Source organism: Kryptolebias marmoratus, linkage group LG15 (genome assembly GCF_001649575.2).
Source record: "Kryptolebias marmoratus isolate JLee-2015 linkage group LG15, ASM164957v2, whole genome shotgun sequence".
Classification (NCBI taxonomy): domain Eukaryota; kingdom Metazoa; phylum Chordata; class Actinopteri; order Cyprinodontiformes; family Rivulidae; genus Kryptolebias; species Kryptolebias marmoratus.
The window spans coordinates 19,960,707-19,976,673 of record NC_051444.1 but is presented as its reverse complement, the minus strand read 5'-3'; the positions used below and the strand labels follow the sequence as shown (position 1 = coordinate 19,976,673).

At 38.6% G+C, this 15,967-nt stretch overlaps 2 protein-coding genes across 4 annotated transcripts; one reads left to right on the top strand and one right to left on the bottom strand.

The window, feature by feature from the left end:
• Window positions 1–2,964: 2,964 nt before the first annotated feature.
• On the top strand, window positions 2,965–10,283 carry LOC108241577 (adhesion G-protein coupled receptor G1-like). 3 transcript variants are annotated; one of them, XM_017425848.3, is made up of 12 exons: window positions 2,965–3,148; window positions 3,316–3,376; window positions 4,013–4,103; window positions 4,409–4,537; window positions 4,793–4,954; window positions 5,075–5,129; window positions 5,209–5,300; window positions 5,832–5,950; window positions 7,814–8,088; window positions 8,335–8,437; window positions 9,740–10,050; window positions 10,141–10,283. In XM_017425848.3, exons 1-12 carry the CDS (start codon window positions 2,983–2,985, stop codon window positions 10,248–10,250), a joined length of 1,674 nt encoding a protein of 557 aa, XP_017281337.2. In that variant the 5' UTR covers window positions 2,965–2,982; the 3' UTR covers window positions 10,251–10,283. The 3 variants fall into 3 exon arrangements, with proteins under 3 accessions (XP_017281337.2, XP_017281336.2, XP_037835906.1); XM_017425847.3 differs by having other exon boundaries at window positions 4,790–4,954; XM_037979978.1 differs by having other exon boundaries at window positions 2,968–3,148; window positions 3,237–3,376; window positions 4,790–4,954.
• Window positions 8,272–15,965, bottom strand: chp2 (calcineurin-like EF-hand protein 2). Its single transcript, XM_017425849.3, has 8 exons — window positions 15,809–15,965; window positions 15,456–15,528; window positions 13,728–13,808; window positions 13,214–13,338; window positions 13,059–13,120; window positions 12,496–12,618; window positions 10,012–11,993; window positions 8,272–9,889 (listed from the first exon to the last, which is right to left on the bottom strand). Exons 1-7 carry the CDS (start codon window positions 15,873–15,875, stop codon window positions 11,940–11,942), a joined length of 585 nt encoding a protein of 194 aa, XP_017281338.1. The 5' UTR covers window positions 15,876–15,965; the 3' UTR covers window positions 8,272–9,889; window positions 10,012–11,939.
• Window positions 15,966–15,967: the final 2 nt, after the last annotated feature.

The following is a 15,967-nucleotide window of genomic DNA, read 5'->3' as shown; positions in this document are numbered from 1 at the left end:
AGGATTGACTATTGGTTAGGGAGTGATATTACATTAAATCATAATTCAATAATTGTAATATAAAAAGCTCCCCTTGCAGACCATTGTTTCATAGAACTGAGTCTGGAACCTGTAGTTAGGAAATTATACAAAAAAGGGCTACTGGAAGTTCAATGCTAAATTGTTACAATATGAGGAACATTACACAAAGATTAGAGAACTACTTAATGAAGTTGAAGCTAATGACTCACTCATAGGAGACATTAATAAATGTGAATTTGTCAAGTTTAAAATCAGAGAATTTAGCATCCAATTTAGCAAAAACCTCAATCGTGAGCAAAAAAAAATACGAGAGCAATCTTTTGAAAGAAATACATCAATGTTGTGTCAAACATGATTTAAATAGTGAAGAGAAAAGTAATCTTATGGAATTACAAACTAAATTAGATCTACTTTATTTGGACGGAGCACACTGTGCCTTTCTGAGATCTTCTTCAAAGTGGATTGAAGTAGGGGAAAATAACTCCTCTTATTTCTTTAACTTAGAAGAAAACAGGCAGCAGAGTAACTGTGTCTCAAGTCTTTTAATAAATGGGAAATAATGTAAAAGAGCCTAAAGTATTAGGAAAGGAAGTTTTTATGCTTTATTCCGAATAAAACGCAGCTAAACATTCAGAAGTAGATTGTAATCGCATTTTTGACAACATATCCACTCTGATACCACAGACTGAGACATCTTACAAAGAAGACTGTGATGCTGAATTTAAATTTGAGGAGTTGAATGCTGCCTTAATGAAAATGGCATCAAATAAACCCCCAGGTTCTGACCGTCACACTATGAATTTTTACAATTTTTTGCGGGGGTTATAACATCTTATATCTTGATCTTTGGGAAGGGAGCTGCCTAGAATTAGAAACATTCCTACCCTGAGCGTGGCCAGAGCCCTGTTCACCCCCAGTGGACTTACTGGAAAACAAGTCTTTCAATCATACATAAAGGTCACGTGGCGTCTCACCTGGTTCCACCCTCAGGGATCTGAAGCGGCGTCGATAAGTATCAGCAGTGATCTCATATTTTGCCAAAATTGCCTCTTTCACTTTGTCATATTTCTCAGAGTCTACTATGTTCATGAGAACATAAGCTGTGTGGGTTTTATCTGTCAACACGGGGACAAGATGAGCAGACCTGGGCCATTGTCTCAAATGTTGTCATAAATGGCTCAATGTCGCCATCCTGTGACAAGGGAAGAAATTTTGGCTCCATTGTGGACCTGACACCATGGGCCACCTGGATGTCACAGGTAGTACAGCGAGTACAGTATTTACTTGAAGCTGAATCTGTTGAAATTGATGCTGTATGCTTTTCCACCTTTGCCCTTGGCGTGAGATGTCTTTCTCCGTCCTCTGGTCTCTGGCTGCTTGAGAGATGCATAAGAGATTTCACCAATGCTGCCCGCTCCTCCAGCTTGTCCTCAGAGTTGGTTGCTGCCTTGGCCTCTAAATCAGATGAAGCGCTGACTCCTTCATCAGGCTCCCCCTCTTGGCCTGGATTTTCCCCACCTCTAGTCATCATCTTCTCAGTGTGGAAACATTGGTGTGAGGTGTCTTCTATAAGTGGCATTTTGTGGCTGGCCTCTGGTGGGTAGCTTAGAGAACTCTATGTCTATCCATTATGTCACATCAGCTTAACCTTTTGAGGTTTTTCTTGTTGAAACAAAAAGGTTTCTCAATGATGGTGTTGTTAAACTACCGGTAGTCAGCCTCAACAGATGCTAATCAGGTGCTCAAAGAAACTCAAAGCTTGAGGCAACACACTGAATATATTCAATTTTGTTTTTACTATGTTTGTCAGTGTAGTTTCGGTTTCTTTCAGTGACTTTATAATCCAAAAATAAAAAAAGAACATATATATATATATAAGAACATGAAAGACAGAGGGTTTTCAGGAATGAATTGAAACAAATTTTCTGCAATTAGTTCAGACTAATGTGGATTTGTATCACTTATGGTAAATCAGCTGTTTTAAAGACCTCATGACATGACTAGTTGGACAGAGCTGTAAGTTGTTCTCACATTACTATAAATACAACATGTTTCGTTTTAAATCCTCCCAGGGGAAGAATTTTCACATTCTTGCGTAAGCTGCCAACCTTTAAACACACCATGTGGTCTAAATATGAGTTTCACTTCTGCTGCAAGCCAAAAGCATCAGAACTTCTCGGCCTCCTCCCGGACATCACTGTTTCGTCTTTCTTGCGTAAAGGAAAACAGTCACATGTGACAACTTCGTGTTTTCTCTAAACAGCGACTAATGTTATTCTCATGGCAGCTTCATATATGATAATCACACTCTATACCACTTCAAAATCAGGATACCCTTACAAATTATTGAGTAATACTGAACAGTGAAGTTGTTCATTAAGCTGTAAACACTTAATAAACAATTAGAAGGCAGTCACTGCATTAGATAAAAGAATACTGACTTTTTTCTAGCCTGATAGTGACCAAACAATTTTCTATACTCCCCATCTTCACTGTTTACCTTGATTTTCAGTACCAAATATTTGTAATTTACCTGCAAGCAGAATGAGTGTTTGTAGATATAAAGTGTTAGTTTAGTTAAAAAAAAGTTTAAAGAATTACATTTACCTGAGAAACTAAAAGTACTGCAACTAGTGGGCCAGCTTCAATGTATGGAGTGTTTTATAACAGCTTATTAATGTTTTATAAATGGTACACAAACTCATGAATAACTTATTTATAAAGCATTCTTTATGTACCCTCAATATAAAGTGGTATCTGTGATTCAAACTAAGTTAAATACCCACACACTGACCTGTCACTAAACTCTCGGTCAACAAGCTGGTACATTTTTTGGTAGAATAAAATTCTGTGGAAAGTTTTTAAGCAACAGCTTCAAAAAATAGGTCATTACCCAAATTTATAAACCATGAGTAGCTCATTTCCTGCTCTGATCATCAACGTTGTCTGTGCCAGAAGGTTATGAAAGTAGATGTGAAACTCCTAGCCCACTTCAGCAGTCAAGCCTCAGCCTTGCAGAGCAACGCTGCACATGCGGTTGTAGCAGCTGGAACAGAAACAATCAGAGGCACGATGTGGATTACTCTTATTCTCCTCACACTCTGCTTTTTTACATCCCAGGCTAAGAGTGAGTAAACTTTATATGTTGTGTTTTTTTAGTGATGTTCCAAAAGTTACAGAGAGGTCTCTTTCTGTCTGTGTTACTCTGGACTCAGATATGTTACTGAGTTCATTCAGTGTTCAACAATCAGCAGAGCTCCTTCTGACCAGTTCACTTCCTGCGTCTCACTTTAGCAATCAGCTGTGACTTGGTCATCGAGGACTGTCGGAACACAGATCTGGCTATTTGGACCAGGTAACGTATCAAATGGATTCTAATATGATGCTGTATTCCTGCTTGTTGTGTGTTTTTTTTTTTTTTTATCTTTATAAAAGCCCTTCTGGAAACAAGTGTTGCAAATTAGCGTGTTTCCCATCATCTGAACCTAAGAAATAAACTTGAATAAATAAATAAATGTAGTTTTCACATACATCCGTATATAGATTTTACTGCTGCCACAGCTTTTATAGCTTTTGTTCTTGTTGTTGGCCCCATTTCTCTGTTTTCATCCTTTTCTTCCTATAGTCTATTTTTGGTGGTTTTAAAATTTCTGTAGTTTTCTGATTACAGAGCTTCCAGGATGCAGAATTCATTTGTCTTTTCAGTGTTTAGAAATGGCTTCATGAGCCAAAGAAGTGTACGCACTGTTCAAATCATTATTGTGTCTGAAGTCAAAGGCAAAGCAGTGATCATGTTTGTGCCTGTGTCTGTAAATGTGTGTTGATTTGGAAGCACCGTTAGCAAAATACCTCATAAACAACTAGAAAGATCTCATTTAACTCTCACAAAGCAACTACTGGCTGTACCTCTACAACTGATAATCTTTGTCTCTTGTTTAATTTGCTAAAATGTTGAACTGAAACAAGTCAAACATCATGTGTTCATTCATAGGTGCTATGAGGACCAAATTGTAAATTGCAGATTGCCTCGTGGGCCTCCTCGCCCTGACTTCAAACATGGAAGAGTGAATTCATCACAGAAGGTAAGGCTGAACTATGAGATCAGTCAGCTTTAAAATGTAAAAAACTTTTATCTGAAATACAAAATGGACTTGTTATTTTAAATATGAACATATAAATGGTCTGAATAAAATGTTGTTTACATGATGACCAATATTCACTCATAAACAGAAACCATATAAAGTTATATTTACTGACAGAAATCCAGATTTTTGAACAGCTTTATAAACAAGTTGTGTTCTGTTCTTGGCTAAATGTTACAGTTTTCTTTTTTTGTATGAGATTCAGAGTTGTGTTGTGTTTTTTTTTCCTGTGCCTGTGAATTTAGGCTGAACTGGACATAATGAATAAATACACGGTTCGAGTCCCGTCCTCGGCTCTTCAGAAAAGTAGAGCAAATACAGCTGAGCAGGAAGTCCTGCTGGTGGCCACACTGATCAACAGCACACTTTTTAAGGTCTGTATCTCTAAACATGCAACAAACCCAACAATTCAGACTTTCACTTTAAATCAACTGGTTTTGGTCAGAGCAAGTATGACAGAACCGTATGAAGTATGGCAATATGGCAGCACTACCTTGTGTCCTTCTTAGCACTGATGTCTATACTGTGTCCTGTGCTGCGTCCTGTGGAAAGCAAATAAAGCTTGATTTTGATAATACTGCTACTATTATTGCAAAAATCTTTAATGACTCTGTGTTCCTTTACAGCAGCAGACACCTCGTCCAAGTAAAGGAAGAGCTGTATTTCCCCAGCAGCTGGACCGCCCACAGGGAGAGGTTTTAGAGGAGAACGTTCTGTTTGTGAAGGCAGGGCTCAGACCAGTCAAAAACCTCTCCGAACCCATCGAGTTAAGATTCAGGCATAATACAACGGTAAAACAATAACAACCAAAAGAGAATAAAGGAGAACCATTAAACTATGAATTATGATGTTTTAATTTGCAAAATGTTCTAACTTGCTTTCCTTATTTTGATCCCTTTCATTTGTTTCAGGCAATAAATGGAATCTGTGTGTTTTGGGAGGAGCCAGTGGCTCCAAACGAAACAGGTAGATTAAATATGCAAACAACTTTATTACGTTTAATTAAGAATGTAGTCTGAGACTGACACAATGTGTGTGACTTTAGGTTCCTGGAGCAGAGATGGCTGTGAAACCAGTAAAGAGGGAAAGGAAATTATCTGCCACTGCAGTCATCTCAGCTTCTTTGCTGTGCTTGTGGTAATTAATATCTTTCTGTCAGTAACCACTAAAAAACATCCTCACCCAATTAAAAGTATCAAGAAGTCATAAGCATGTACTTTGGTAGCACCGACCTTTCACATTTAAATAGACTGGATCTAAATGTTTATGACATTACTTTTGTACAACTTTTATATAACTATATAACTTTATAACAATAAAAGAGTAAGGATAGCTTTATTTGCTGTAAAACATGTAGTGCATGCTAGAATTTGGAGGATCCGTTGATTTGGAAACTAACTCCTTCTTTCACATTACGATAGTCATTGTTTCCTCCTTTCCTAACAGCCTTTCCTTCCTGGTTTTCTCCATCTTAAAATGCAGTTAGGAACAGAACATTTTAACAAGTCACATGTTATTGCTGCCTGAAGGCGCCCTGATGAGTAAATAGCAGAATTTACTGAAGAGAAACCTACATTAGTAATAAGTTGATGTTTCTTGTGGAGGCTTCCATCAAAGCCTTGACTGTAAAATTCATTTCAGCTGAACTGGATCGTTGTTTTGCTCTAGAATCCAAACATAGAGGTGGATGAAGACAACGAGGAGAAACTTAGTTACATCACCTATGTTGGATCAGCACTCTCTGCCCTGTTTGCATTCATCAGTTTTTTCATCTATGTTGGTCAGCAGTAAGTTGTTGTTTTTTTTAATGTCACAAATTCTTATTATAGTGCAGGTGAAAAATATATATCTTAAACTACACACTGAACTAAAAGGAGAAAATACCTCTTTTTATCTGATCAAAGAAATGAAGCAGTTTGTTGACATCTGTTTCCTTTAGAGCTGCACTGCTCAAATTTGGCACGTATTGTTACTCAGGAACCATGGTAGTCTTGCAAAATGTTTCACACATTTCTTTATACTAATCTTTTTGACCAATAAACCGTAGTGCCGCCAGAACCACATGACACCCCATGGCCATCCTTATAACCATTTAAGGCTGTTCGCATTTGCAAATGTGTGAAAAGGGTCTGTACCACATACATAAAAGACATAAATGCCTTTTATGTATGTCTGTACTGAATGTTGCAAAATCAAAGTGTTTCCTGGTAGTGCAAAAGCAAACGTGTAGCATGTGCATGGTTAGTGCACACTCTTCTCAGGCTTGAAACACTACCAGTAGGCACATTTGAACAATATAGCTACTTATAGTGAGAGTATCTCCAAAAATGTGTCGTGTTTTGCTGAGGATTCTCATCAAACACTTTTGGACAAACAAGCTCAGTGACTGGCCTTTATTCAAACCCTGTTCATTTTGTGTAAACAACTCATATCTGATTGGATGCATGTGCTCATTTAAGGGAAGTGAACATGTACACAGATATGTTATCTTTATTTTGTAATTCAAATCTATTTGATGCACCTTGTGAGAAACAGCAAGCTTGTCTGCAGAGTTTTGATGCAGTCTTATTAGTAAAAGTAAGGCCATCAGTAGTCCCAGCACTGTTGCTAATATACTGTAACACAGGATAGGACACACAAACAAACTCATATCATCATACATGACCACTAATACGAGTACGTTCATCATTAGGGTTACATTTTTTGTGAATTTTGAACTTAAGGTTGTTTTTAAATGAACCAAGTTTGGCTTGCTATGGTGACATTAAACAAAGTTGTTTTCAACAGTGAACAACTGCTGAATAATAAGAGACTTTATGGTCAAATTTGTGCAACAAAATAGTTTTATTTTCACTCAAGGGCAAGATTCACCTAGCTGTCCACTGTGCAGTTAGTCTGTTACACACATATTTGTGCACTCTTATTGTTGCGTGGATCAGTTACTAATAAAATTACTGTCTTCCACATTTGCTTTAAACTTTACTATTAAAACTGAATGTTTTGTTATGTTTTGTTTAAGAGTGACCGTATAATCCTAATGGGAATTTTCTTGCTTTCTGACAACTAAATCGGTGAATGCTTTGAATGAGAGAAGCTTTATTGAAGAGTCAGGTAAGATAAAATGCAGAACAGGAGAGAGGCAAAACTACCTAAAGTAAAAAAAAGTATGTGAAAAATGATGGGTGTTTATAGGATAGAATTTAGCCATGATAAATCTGAGTTAAAAATGACAAACAATTTATTTCAATCAGAGCTAAAAAAAAAACCAAAATGTGTGCATTTGTCCATATAACCAACGGCATAAGTTTGACACAATTTATTGTTTGAACGTTTGAGATGGACTGGTGCTGTTTCAGGGGAAGCTTCCTTAGTACATAACAAGATGTGAGTCATAAATATTAAAGCACATAACTGTGTGGATTTTTCCAATTTTACCCAATGATCTAAACCTAATTACGTAGAGTCATTTCTAAAATAACCGTGCATTTGTAATTTATAACTCTGGTCATTAGAGAACCCAAACTTTAGTTTTGTGTGTGTGTGTATATATATTGTAAGATGTAGTTAAATTAGGTGTATAATTTTTGAGCCAACAATCTTTTCAGTAGTGATATGAAAATGATAACATGCTGCCATTTCTTCTATTACAGCCGACAACGTCCTGAAAAGGCCATCAGCTTGCATATGCAGCTAACGGTGGCATTGTTCTGCCTCCACTTCGGTTTCCTGGTCTGCAGTTTCTGGGTTCTGAACCTGAAGGAGAACGACTGGGTTTGTAGTGGTCTGGGTCTGTTTTTGCACTGGTCTCTACTGGCCACCTTCACCTGGGTAGCTCTGGAAGGATTCCATCTTTACCTTCTCCTCGTCCGAGTCTTTAACATTTATGTGCGAAGATACCTGCTCAAGCTCAGCATTTTGGGATGGGGTGAGTTACTGCGTTTATGGAAGTGCATGTCTGTGAAATGAAGTTGAAAATGAAATTTGCAAAAACATTTGTTGTTAAAGATGTTTTGGTTTTTCCACACCGGCCAAAACGTAAGAGAAGCTTGAGGTCATTGACTAAATATTTCCAGATATCCAAATATTTGTCAAGAGCTTTTCACTTTGCTTTAAAATTATTCTTGTACTTTGGTGCTATGATTGAGCTGAGTTTTTTTTTTTTTTCCACCAGGTCTTCCTACCCTGGTTGCAATGATTTGTGGAATTTTGGGTGTTTATGGCAAATATAGTCTGCAAGTGAGAAATTCCAACAACCGCAATTCCACATCAGAAATGTAAGAAACCATCATTATTTTAAATGTTCACCTAAGATTTCTTGAAATTTAAAGATGACCCTAGTGGGCAGGTTCACTGTGAGGCAGGTTCATCATAATCCTGTGAGGGACATCAGTCTGTCATTGGACCATTTGGTGTGGCCTTCCATTGTCACTACAGTAGCTGGTTTCTTTCTCGTCTTCTGCACAAGAGTCATCCCATCGGCCAGGGCTACCTTGTGACTTGAAGTGGATTTCTTCAGGACCTTGTGATTCGTGTAGACGGGTCACACGTTGATAAACTTTGTTCGGTGCTTTCTCTCATCCGTCAGTGCTTCTTGGCAGTGTACTAACCAGAGTGTGGCTTTTCTGTCGAACAGACCTCGTGGCTAGTTTGAGGTTTCTGGAGGTTACACAGCAGCAAATGTGGGCTAATGAAGCAACAGCTCATACTTCACAAAAACAAGCATTAGCACTTCTGGATGTATTCACAGCTTAGGGCTGTATGGTTCCATATTGCGATAGCTTGCGTGAGTGTGTGTCTTGGATGACTGTCAGCTATTACCACACCACATTTTTGCACAATATCTGTAAAACTGACTGGCCTATAGCCTTTTTTTGTGTTTGCTAAGGTCAGTCAGCTGTGGCAGCCACCTTGAATTGGACTGACTTCAAATGTTAATCATCTGTAGATGTCAAACCAGTGATTACATCCTGAAAGTTTAAATAAAATCCTTCTTAGGGATTCATGAGATATTTTGCTAATGGTACAGACAAACGTACACACACACACACAAGCAAAAACATTACTGCTCTGTCTTTGCCTGTGGGTGATAAATACAAGGTATGTTTAAAACATGGTTAATAAAATTATGACTTAGAATACAAATCAGGCCATTGAACCCACTGCTGTTGGTTGGTGCTTTGCATTATGTTTTAAACTCCCTCCATTAAATCAGTAGAAATTTGTAATAGTTTATCTGCAGAAACAAATATGTTAAAACGTCACTAACAAGCACCACAGGATTCCTTGGCCCCCAAAATTTGTATCTTTCTGTCAGAATCAAAGCTCTAGTTTTTGTAAAACCCAAGATATTGATATATATATTGTGGAGGTTTTTATGTTTGTTTTTTTGTTTTTCTACAGCAGCTATTTTGAAAATCCAAGATACAGCTTAGTTTAAGTGGATAGATTGTTTTAATGACTGTTTATACAATAAGGTTTCCAAATATGTCTAGCTGTCACACTCCAGCAAAACCTAACATCCAACTATAGCAAACCTGACTATGGTTTCTGTGCTTTGTTTCTCTATTTTCGAGCAGATGCTGGTTGAAACGGACGGATTTAGTCAGCTACATGACAATGGGCTTCCTCTGCCTCGTGGTGCTGTATAATTCCTGCATGCTGCTGGTGGTGGTGTTTAAGATGTGGGGGATAAGAAGCGGTAAAGGAGGATATGAATGCAGCAGCGACTGGAAGGACATGAAAAAGGAGAAAGGGGTCAGGTTATGGAAGGACTGTGCCACAGTCCTGGGCCTCAGCTACGTGCTGGGCTTACCGTGGGGATTTGCCGTCTTGACATACGCTTCCCTACCTGGGATCTACGTGTTCACGATACTCAACTCCCTGCAAGGTCCGTCTGTGTGACTACAAAATGGTATGCCTTAGACCAGAATGACCTGCTGAAGAGATTAAGGGTGTCTTTTCTTTTTTTTTTTTTCAGGTTTATTTGTGTTCCTATGGTCCGTGGCCTTGTCTTGCAAGTCTCGATCTGAAAAAAACATATCAGTCAGAGACCCTTCGACCCAGAAAATGACGACAACCAGCTTTTAATATTTGTAAGAAGGACAAATATATTGCCTATATTAGGTGTTGACTGAGCTTTCAGTTAGAGCTGTTTGCTTTCAAACCAAATATAAATCTGATCATTTTGTTTTCCAGTAATAATATCTAAAAATAATATCTCCTTCCTAATTATTGTTTGTACAGTATTGACTTTTATGGACTGTTAAGTGGTAATCTTTTTATAACATGTCTACTGGATTTAGTTGAATAAAAAAGTTATTTCCAAAAGCTGCTGTGTCACATCTATAGTCTTTATACTGTGAGACAGTCTTGGTTGTGCAGGATAAGGTTGAAATACAAACGTTCAGTTTACTATCAGTGCAAATATTCAATCAAGTGTCTTAAGAAAAACAAACAGTTTTACTTTTGTTATTGTTTGTCAATCACGGAGCTCTTCACTCTGTGCTGGTATGATGTTTCAAAGACTGAGCAACATGCACCACAGAGAGACCACAAAAAGCCCTGAATGTTGAAAGATGGTCAGGCAACGCAGATGATCTGAAATCATGATGAGACGGCTGAAACAATGCCTTCCTTTTGTGTAAAAACAGAATAATATCATCAAGACAGCTCAGGTTTTACTAGGTTTACTATACAACATCTTAAGAAAAGATACACCTATTTTTTTATTTTTATTTTTAGAAATTTATATTTGGGTTGTTTCATTGCTAAATTGTTTCATATTTATCATGGACACAAGGTCAAGTAGTCATGGTCAATAAAAAAGGCAAAGTAGAGTCTCTAAATATAAGCAGAATGAGAAGCAAAAGCTAAAATAAGTTGCAGTCACTAACTGAGTGAGTCTAAACAAATGTGTGACTTTCATTTTTATTTTTGATTTAAAAAAACAAAGTAAAAGTGTGAACAACACTTCAATTTAGTTCCTGTAGCGAAAAGATATTTTTGAACAATCAGCAGCTAAACTGCAACAATCAGATGATCCCGTCTTCGTTTCTGCTGCGTTGGCGTCTCCTGGTCACACGCAAACTGAGTTCTTGCCGAGAAAAAGAAATGATTAAAATGACACTTTCCAAAGTGGAGACTGCTTTTAAAATGCTGTTCTTGTTTGATCTGTTTGGACAGGAGACATGAACTCAGCGCTGAGCCATTTTGTCATCAAATCCAAGTCTTTTTGACCTACAAGTTTGAGGTCGTGCACTCATTTTGAAATGAAGCTTTTCATGACCAGTAATTTTCTGGGCGATCATCAAATTGCAGAAGTTCTGCTTTTACTTCTGTATTAGATACTTGGCTGTATCTGGTACACTCTGTGGCTCAAATGGGAGTTCCCTGCTGGAAGAAAATAGCTGCTGAGTTAGTCCAGATGCATTTATTACCTTTTTTTTTTTAAATCATGTTGCTGTTTGACGCTGATTGACATAATGAGCTCTCTGTTGAGGATCCCGTTTCTGGTGTTCACGTTACTCAGTAGATGTTCAGTTGTCTTTGAGAACCGATCGCTCCTTAAGGTGAGGTGTTGCATTTCTACGGACACTCTTTAAATCTTTCATCTCAGACATGAGGTAGCAGTGCTACCTCATGTCTGAGATGAAAGATTTCTGAATGAGTCAGCTCTGGTGCTACCGTAGCACCAGAGCTGACTCATTCAGAAACCAGGAACAATACGAACTTCCTCTTTTGACCTCAGGCTGACTGGTTTCCCATCAGTCTTTGCCTTCATTTCATGAAGTGAATACTCATCTTGTGATCGATGTTCACTTTCTCCAGTGACTGAAAACAAAAGAAAAAATAATAATATATAATATAATAATATATATGTTTTTATTTATTTTTTTAATAAAACAGCTGTGCTGTTTGAAGAGTGATGGTAAAATCTGTTTAAAACTTGACTGACTCAAAAAAATTATATTATACTGAAGTATTTCTGTGTGTAAGTTGTAAACTACCACTTTGAGAACTCAACACTTGCATTCATTGAGCAGAACTGTCCTAATTAATCAGGTATTTTGTAGCTACTGCCCTCTTCTGGTTTGTTCTTCACACTACATATTTAAAAACTCAGTTTTGCTTTCTTGTGTCCAACGTCTATGGCTGATTTATGAATAAAACAATTATTTTTTATGTATAACCTTTTATGAATATATAAATATATATATATATATATATATATATATATATATATATATATATATATATACCAAGACAAACAAATAAAAAAAAGCTTTACATCATAAGGTAAAAGAAATATTTTGGGGGTCACTGTCTATCTCACCTTCTTGAACTCATCAAAGGAAATAGCATCGTCCTCGTCCAGGTCGGCCTCCTGGATGGCTCGCTCTGCCATGCTCTCCAGCTGCTCCTCTGTCACCTGCATCTCCAGCATCGCCCGTAGAACCTTCAGACACAGAACCAGCCTTTTGGCTTTAATAGCCTCTCAGGGTTGTTGTTGTTGTGACTTGTTGGCCCCTGAGGCACCGCTGCTCTGATCTATGAGTGGCAGTAACGCTCCAGTTGAGACAGACACTGATGAGATATTTATATTTCCTTATCATGACCAACATCACCACTGCCAACCTTAGTGTTTGTCTCTAATGGAATATCAAAGGCAGCTATAGGTCAGGACAGTGAAGCTGGTATTATGTATTCTTGTCTCAGTTTTTTGTAAATTTCTTTGTATTTGAAGGACAGGTCGCGCAGATGGAAAGGAGAGCAGTGAGCTGTTAGCAGGAAATGTTACAGCGTTGATGCACATTTTACTACCTTGCTTGTGTTCATTTCCAACTCTTACACCAACACAAGAATCTAAACAGATGAAAGTAATAATAAGTTACTGACCTGAAGAAGCTCCTCTCTGGAAATCTTCCCATCTCTGTCACGATCGTACAGCTGGAAGGCAACTAAAGATTGGACAGTTTCTGAATGACTTTTTTTTTTTTCACCTCCAGAAGAACTATCATAAATCAGGCGTAGGTTAAAAAATGTGGACTCACATTTGAGTTTTCCAGTGCTGCTGTTAGCCGGCTCCGGCTGAGCTCCATCTCTGGTTCGGTTTTTCTCAGCCGGTCGGAAGTGTGCCAGAATTCGGACAAAAGAGGGAAAGTCCACCGTTTCCTGGCTGCAGAAGGGAAGAAATGGTGCACTGTTTTTTTTCCCCCAGACTTTAAATATACTGCAAATGTAAAGTTCAAATGATAATAGCTCAAATTACTGTAAGAACGGTGGATTTATTATTTTACAGTTACCTCGAAAAACAAAACAAACTCCTGCACACTGTTAAACGTGCATTGAACATTTATTGCTGCAACATTTCAGAATAAGATTTTAATCAGTCAAACTGTTTCAGACAAAGTCCATCTTAAACAGGAGCCTGACTGAGAGTCAAAGCAACCAATAACTCGTGTATGTGCATTTATCAAGAGGAGGTCCTGTCATTGAGATGTTCATGTTTTAACTGCGTTAAACTCCAGTGTTCTCCTGCACTGACTGATCTGCATGATGTTGTACCCCGGGGAGAAAAAGGAACCGATGATGATGTCTCCTATGGGGTTCGTGGACAACTCCTGAACCGCTTCAAAGTCCTCTGGCCTGAGACACAAGCAGAAAGAAACAGAAAATTAGCCCTCATCTGCACTGAAGAAATATGTGTGAATAACCTCTATCTATGAATATGGTGATGCTTGTCCACGATCAGGGTTTTGTAGTTGGTCTGTAGATGACTTATCAGACCAGTCGGGCACAAAAATCCCTCCCACATATCAAACACGTGTAGTCGGTGGCTTCTGTTAAGGTACTCGCCACCCTTGCTTTGTGGACCTCGCATCTCCTCCTAGACTCTGCAAGTCGTGCTGTCCCAGCATCTTCTGTGCCCTTACAAGTAGCTGCACGCCCCTCCATTCCATCCTGCGCTAGGCTTTCCCAAGTGTCTGTGTTGACGGAAAGTTTCTTCAACGGTACCTTGAGACTGTCCATGTAGCGCTTACGCTGACCTCCAATGGATCTTTTGCCGGATGCCAGTTCTCCATATAAATACTGTTGAGGAAGACTTGTTTTTGGCATGCGGCGAACGCAAACTCCCCAGTAAACCTTAGATCAGTGGTCTCCAATCCTGGTCCTTGAGGGCCACTATCCTGCATGTTTCACTTGTTTCTCTGCTCCAACACACCTGATTTGAATCAATGGGTGAATAACAGGCTTCTGCAGAACATGAAGAGGTCATTTAGCCACTGAATCAGATGTGTTGGAGCAGGGAAACAAGTAACACATGCAGGATAGTGGCCCTCCAGGGCCAGTATTGGAGACCCCTGCCTTAGAAGATTCTTGCAAGATTGTATAGACTGATGGGAGATGTGTACGTGTCAGAACTTCAGTGTCTGGCACTTTATCTTGCCATCTGATATTGATCAGACGATGAAGGCATGCCCTGTAGAGGTGGTTCAGTTGTTTCATGTGTCTTGCAGGGACAGTCCACGTCTCAACCATACGATAGAATGATGATGATGACTGCCTTGTACGCTTGGATCTTGGTTTCCAGATGAATGCTATGAGCATACAGGATTGTAGGACTGACTGTATGGTTTTGAGAATAAGTTCAGGCAAACTTGATGGATGTTTGCTAGTTTTTTGTTTTCTTTTATTTAAAACCTACCATCTATTCATGGCCCGACTCTCACACTCTACATTGCTTTACTTTTTCTGTTGGAGAAAAAAAAAAGGCAAAGCGAACTAATATCCATGTGGATTCTCCTCTTTTTGTTACTAACCTGTATCAAGTCGGTAACAAATAATTCTTGGCTAAAATGGAAGTAGAAATCAAAACAAACAAACAAAAACAATAGGGTTTAACACAGAATAACACATGAATCCACTTTCTAAATCTGAGGGGACAATGCATGTGCATATTTCTAATGGTGTGAGTACATACAGTTTGTTTTTTTTAAACAAGATTTAGGCATCTGGCTTCAAATATTTGGGCACAAGATGAATTTCAGATCTTTGGACATCTCTAAAACAATGATGCATGATGGATCAGTTAGAGTACGGTAGATTTTTATATTCAGGTCTGAGTTTCTTGGGGTGTCAAAAAAAATTTAAATGTTTTATATGGAGTTTCTGTAGACTGCAGCATCATGATGCTTTCCTCCATTTTGACTCAGCTCTAAAGTGATGAAAAAAAAAAACAACACACTTTCTCCCCCAGTGGTTCTCAACGTAGTGATTAGTTTGTTGACCAACCTGAGGTGTCCTTTGTTGTCTTTGTCCAGAAACTCAAACCTCTCGTAGAGACGCAGGAGGTGAGCGGCAGAGACTGAAACACAGACATGGTGTGACGGATGGCAGACACAGAAAGGTGGTATCTCACTGAGACTCAGTGAGTTCAGTGAGACTGCAACAGAAAATCTGCATATTTTCCCTCAATTTTGAGTCACCAGTTAGTCTCCAAGAGTCGCAGCCCAGTGAGATACCACCCTAACCAGCCAGGCGAAGGCGTGAAAATAGCTCATAACGTTATTTTTGAGATTTAACCAAACTAACTGGCCAACTCCTCTAAGTTAAGACTAAAGAGAGACAAAAGAATGTCAACTCACAGCCAGTTTCCTGCATGAGCTCCTGGGAGTTTGGGATAGTGTTCAGGTTGGAGCTGCTGGAGCCCATATTCCTGCACAAACACACGGCCGACAGACGAGTCACACGTTCCCTTGAAGGTGTTTAGGAGCTATCTGAAGCTGCAGTTTGAGCAGAGCGGC

Excerpts from the sequence above, each read along its gene's own strand:
- chp2 (XM_017425849.3), bottom strand. The coding sequence starts at position 15,875 with ATGGGCTCCAGCAGCTCCAACCTGAACACTATCCCAAACTCCCAGGAG. Across the intron at positions 15,529-15,808 it reads GCTCATGCAGGAAACTGGCT|TCTCTGCCGCTCACCTCCTG; the intron begins GTGAGTTGACAT and ends TCTGTGTTTCAG. Across the intron at positions 13,339-13,727 it reads GGTTCCTTTTTCTCCCCGGG|CCAGGAAACGGTGGACTTTC; the intron begins GTACAACATCAT and ends TCCCTTCTGCAG.
- LOC108241577 (XM_017425847.3), top strand. The coding sequence starts at position 2,983 with ATGAAAGTAGATGTGAAACTCCTAGCCCACTTCAGCAGTCAAGCCTCA. Across the intron at positions 4,538-4,789 it reads TCAACAGCACACTTTTTAAG|CAGCAGACACCTCGTCCAAG; the intron begins GTCTGTATCTCT and ends GTTCCTTTACAG. Across the intron at positions 8,438-9,739 it reads CGCAATTCCACATCAGAAAT|ATGCTGGTTGAAACGGACGG; the intron begins GTAAGAAACCAT and ends ATTTTCGAGCAG.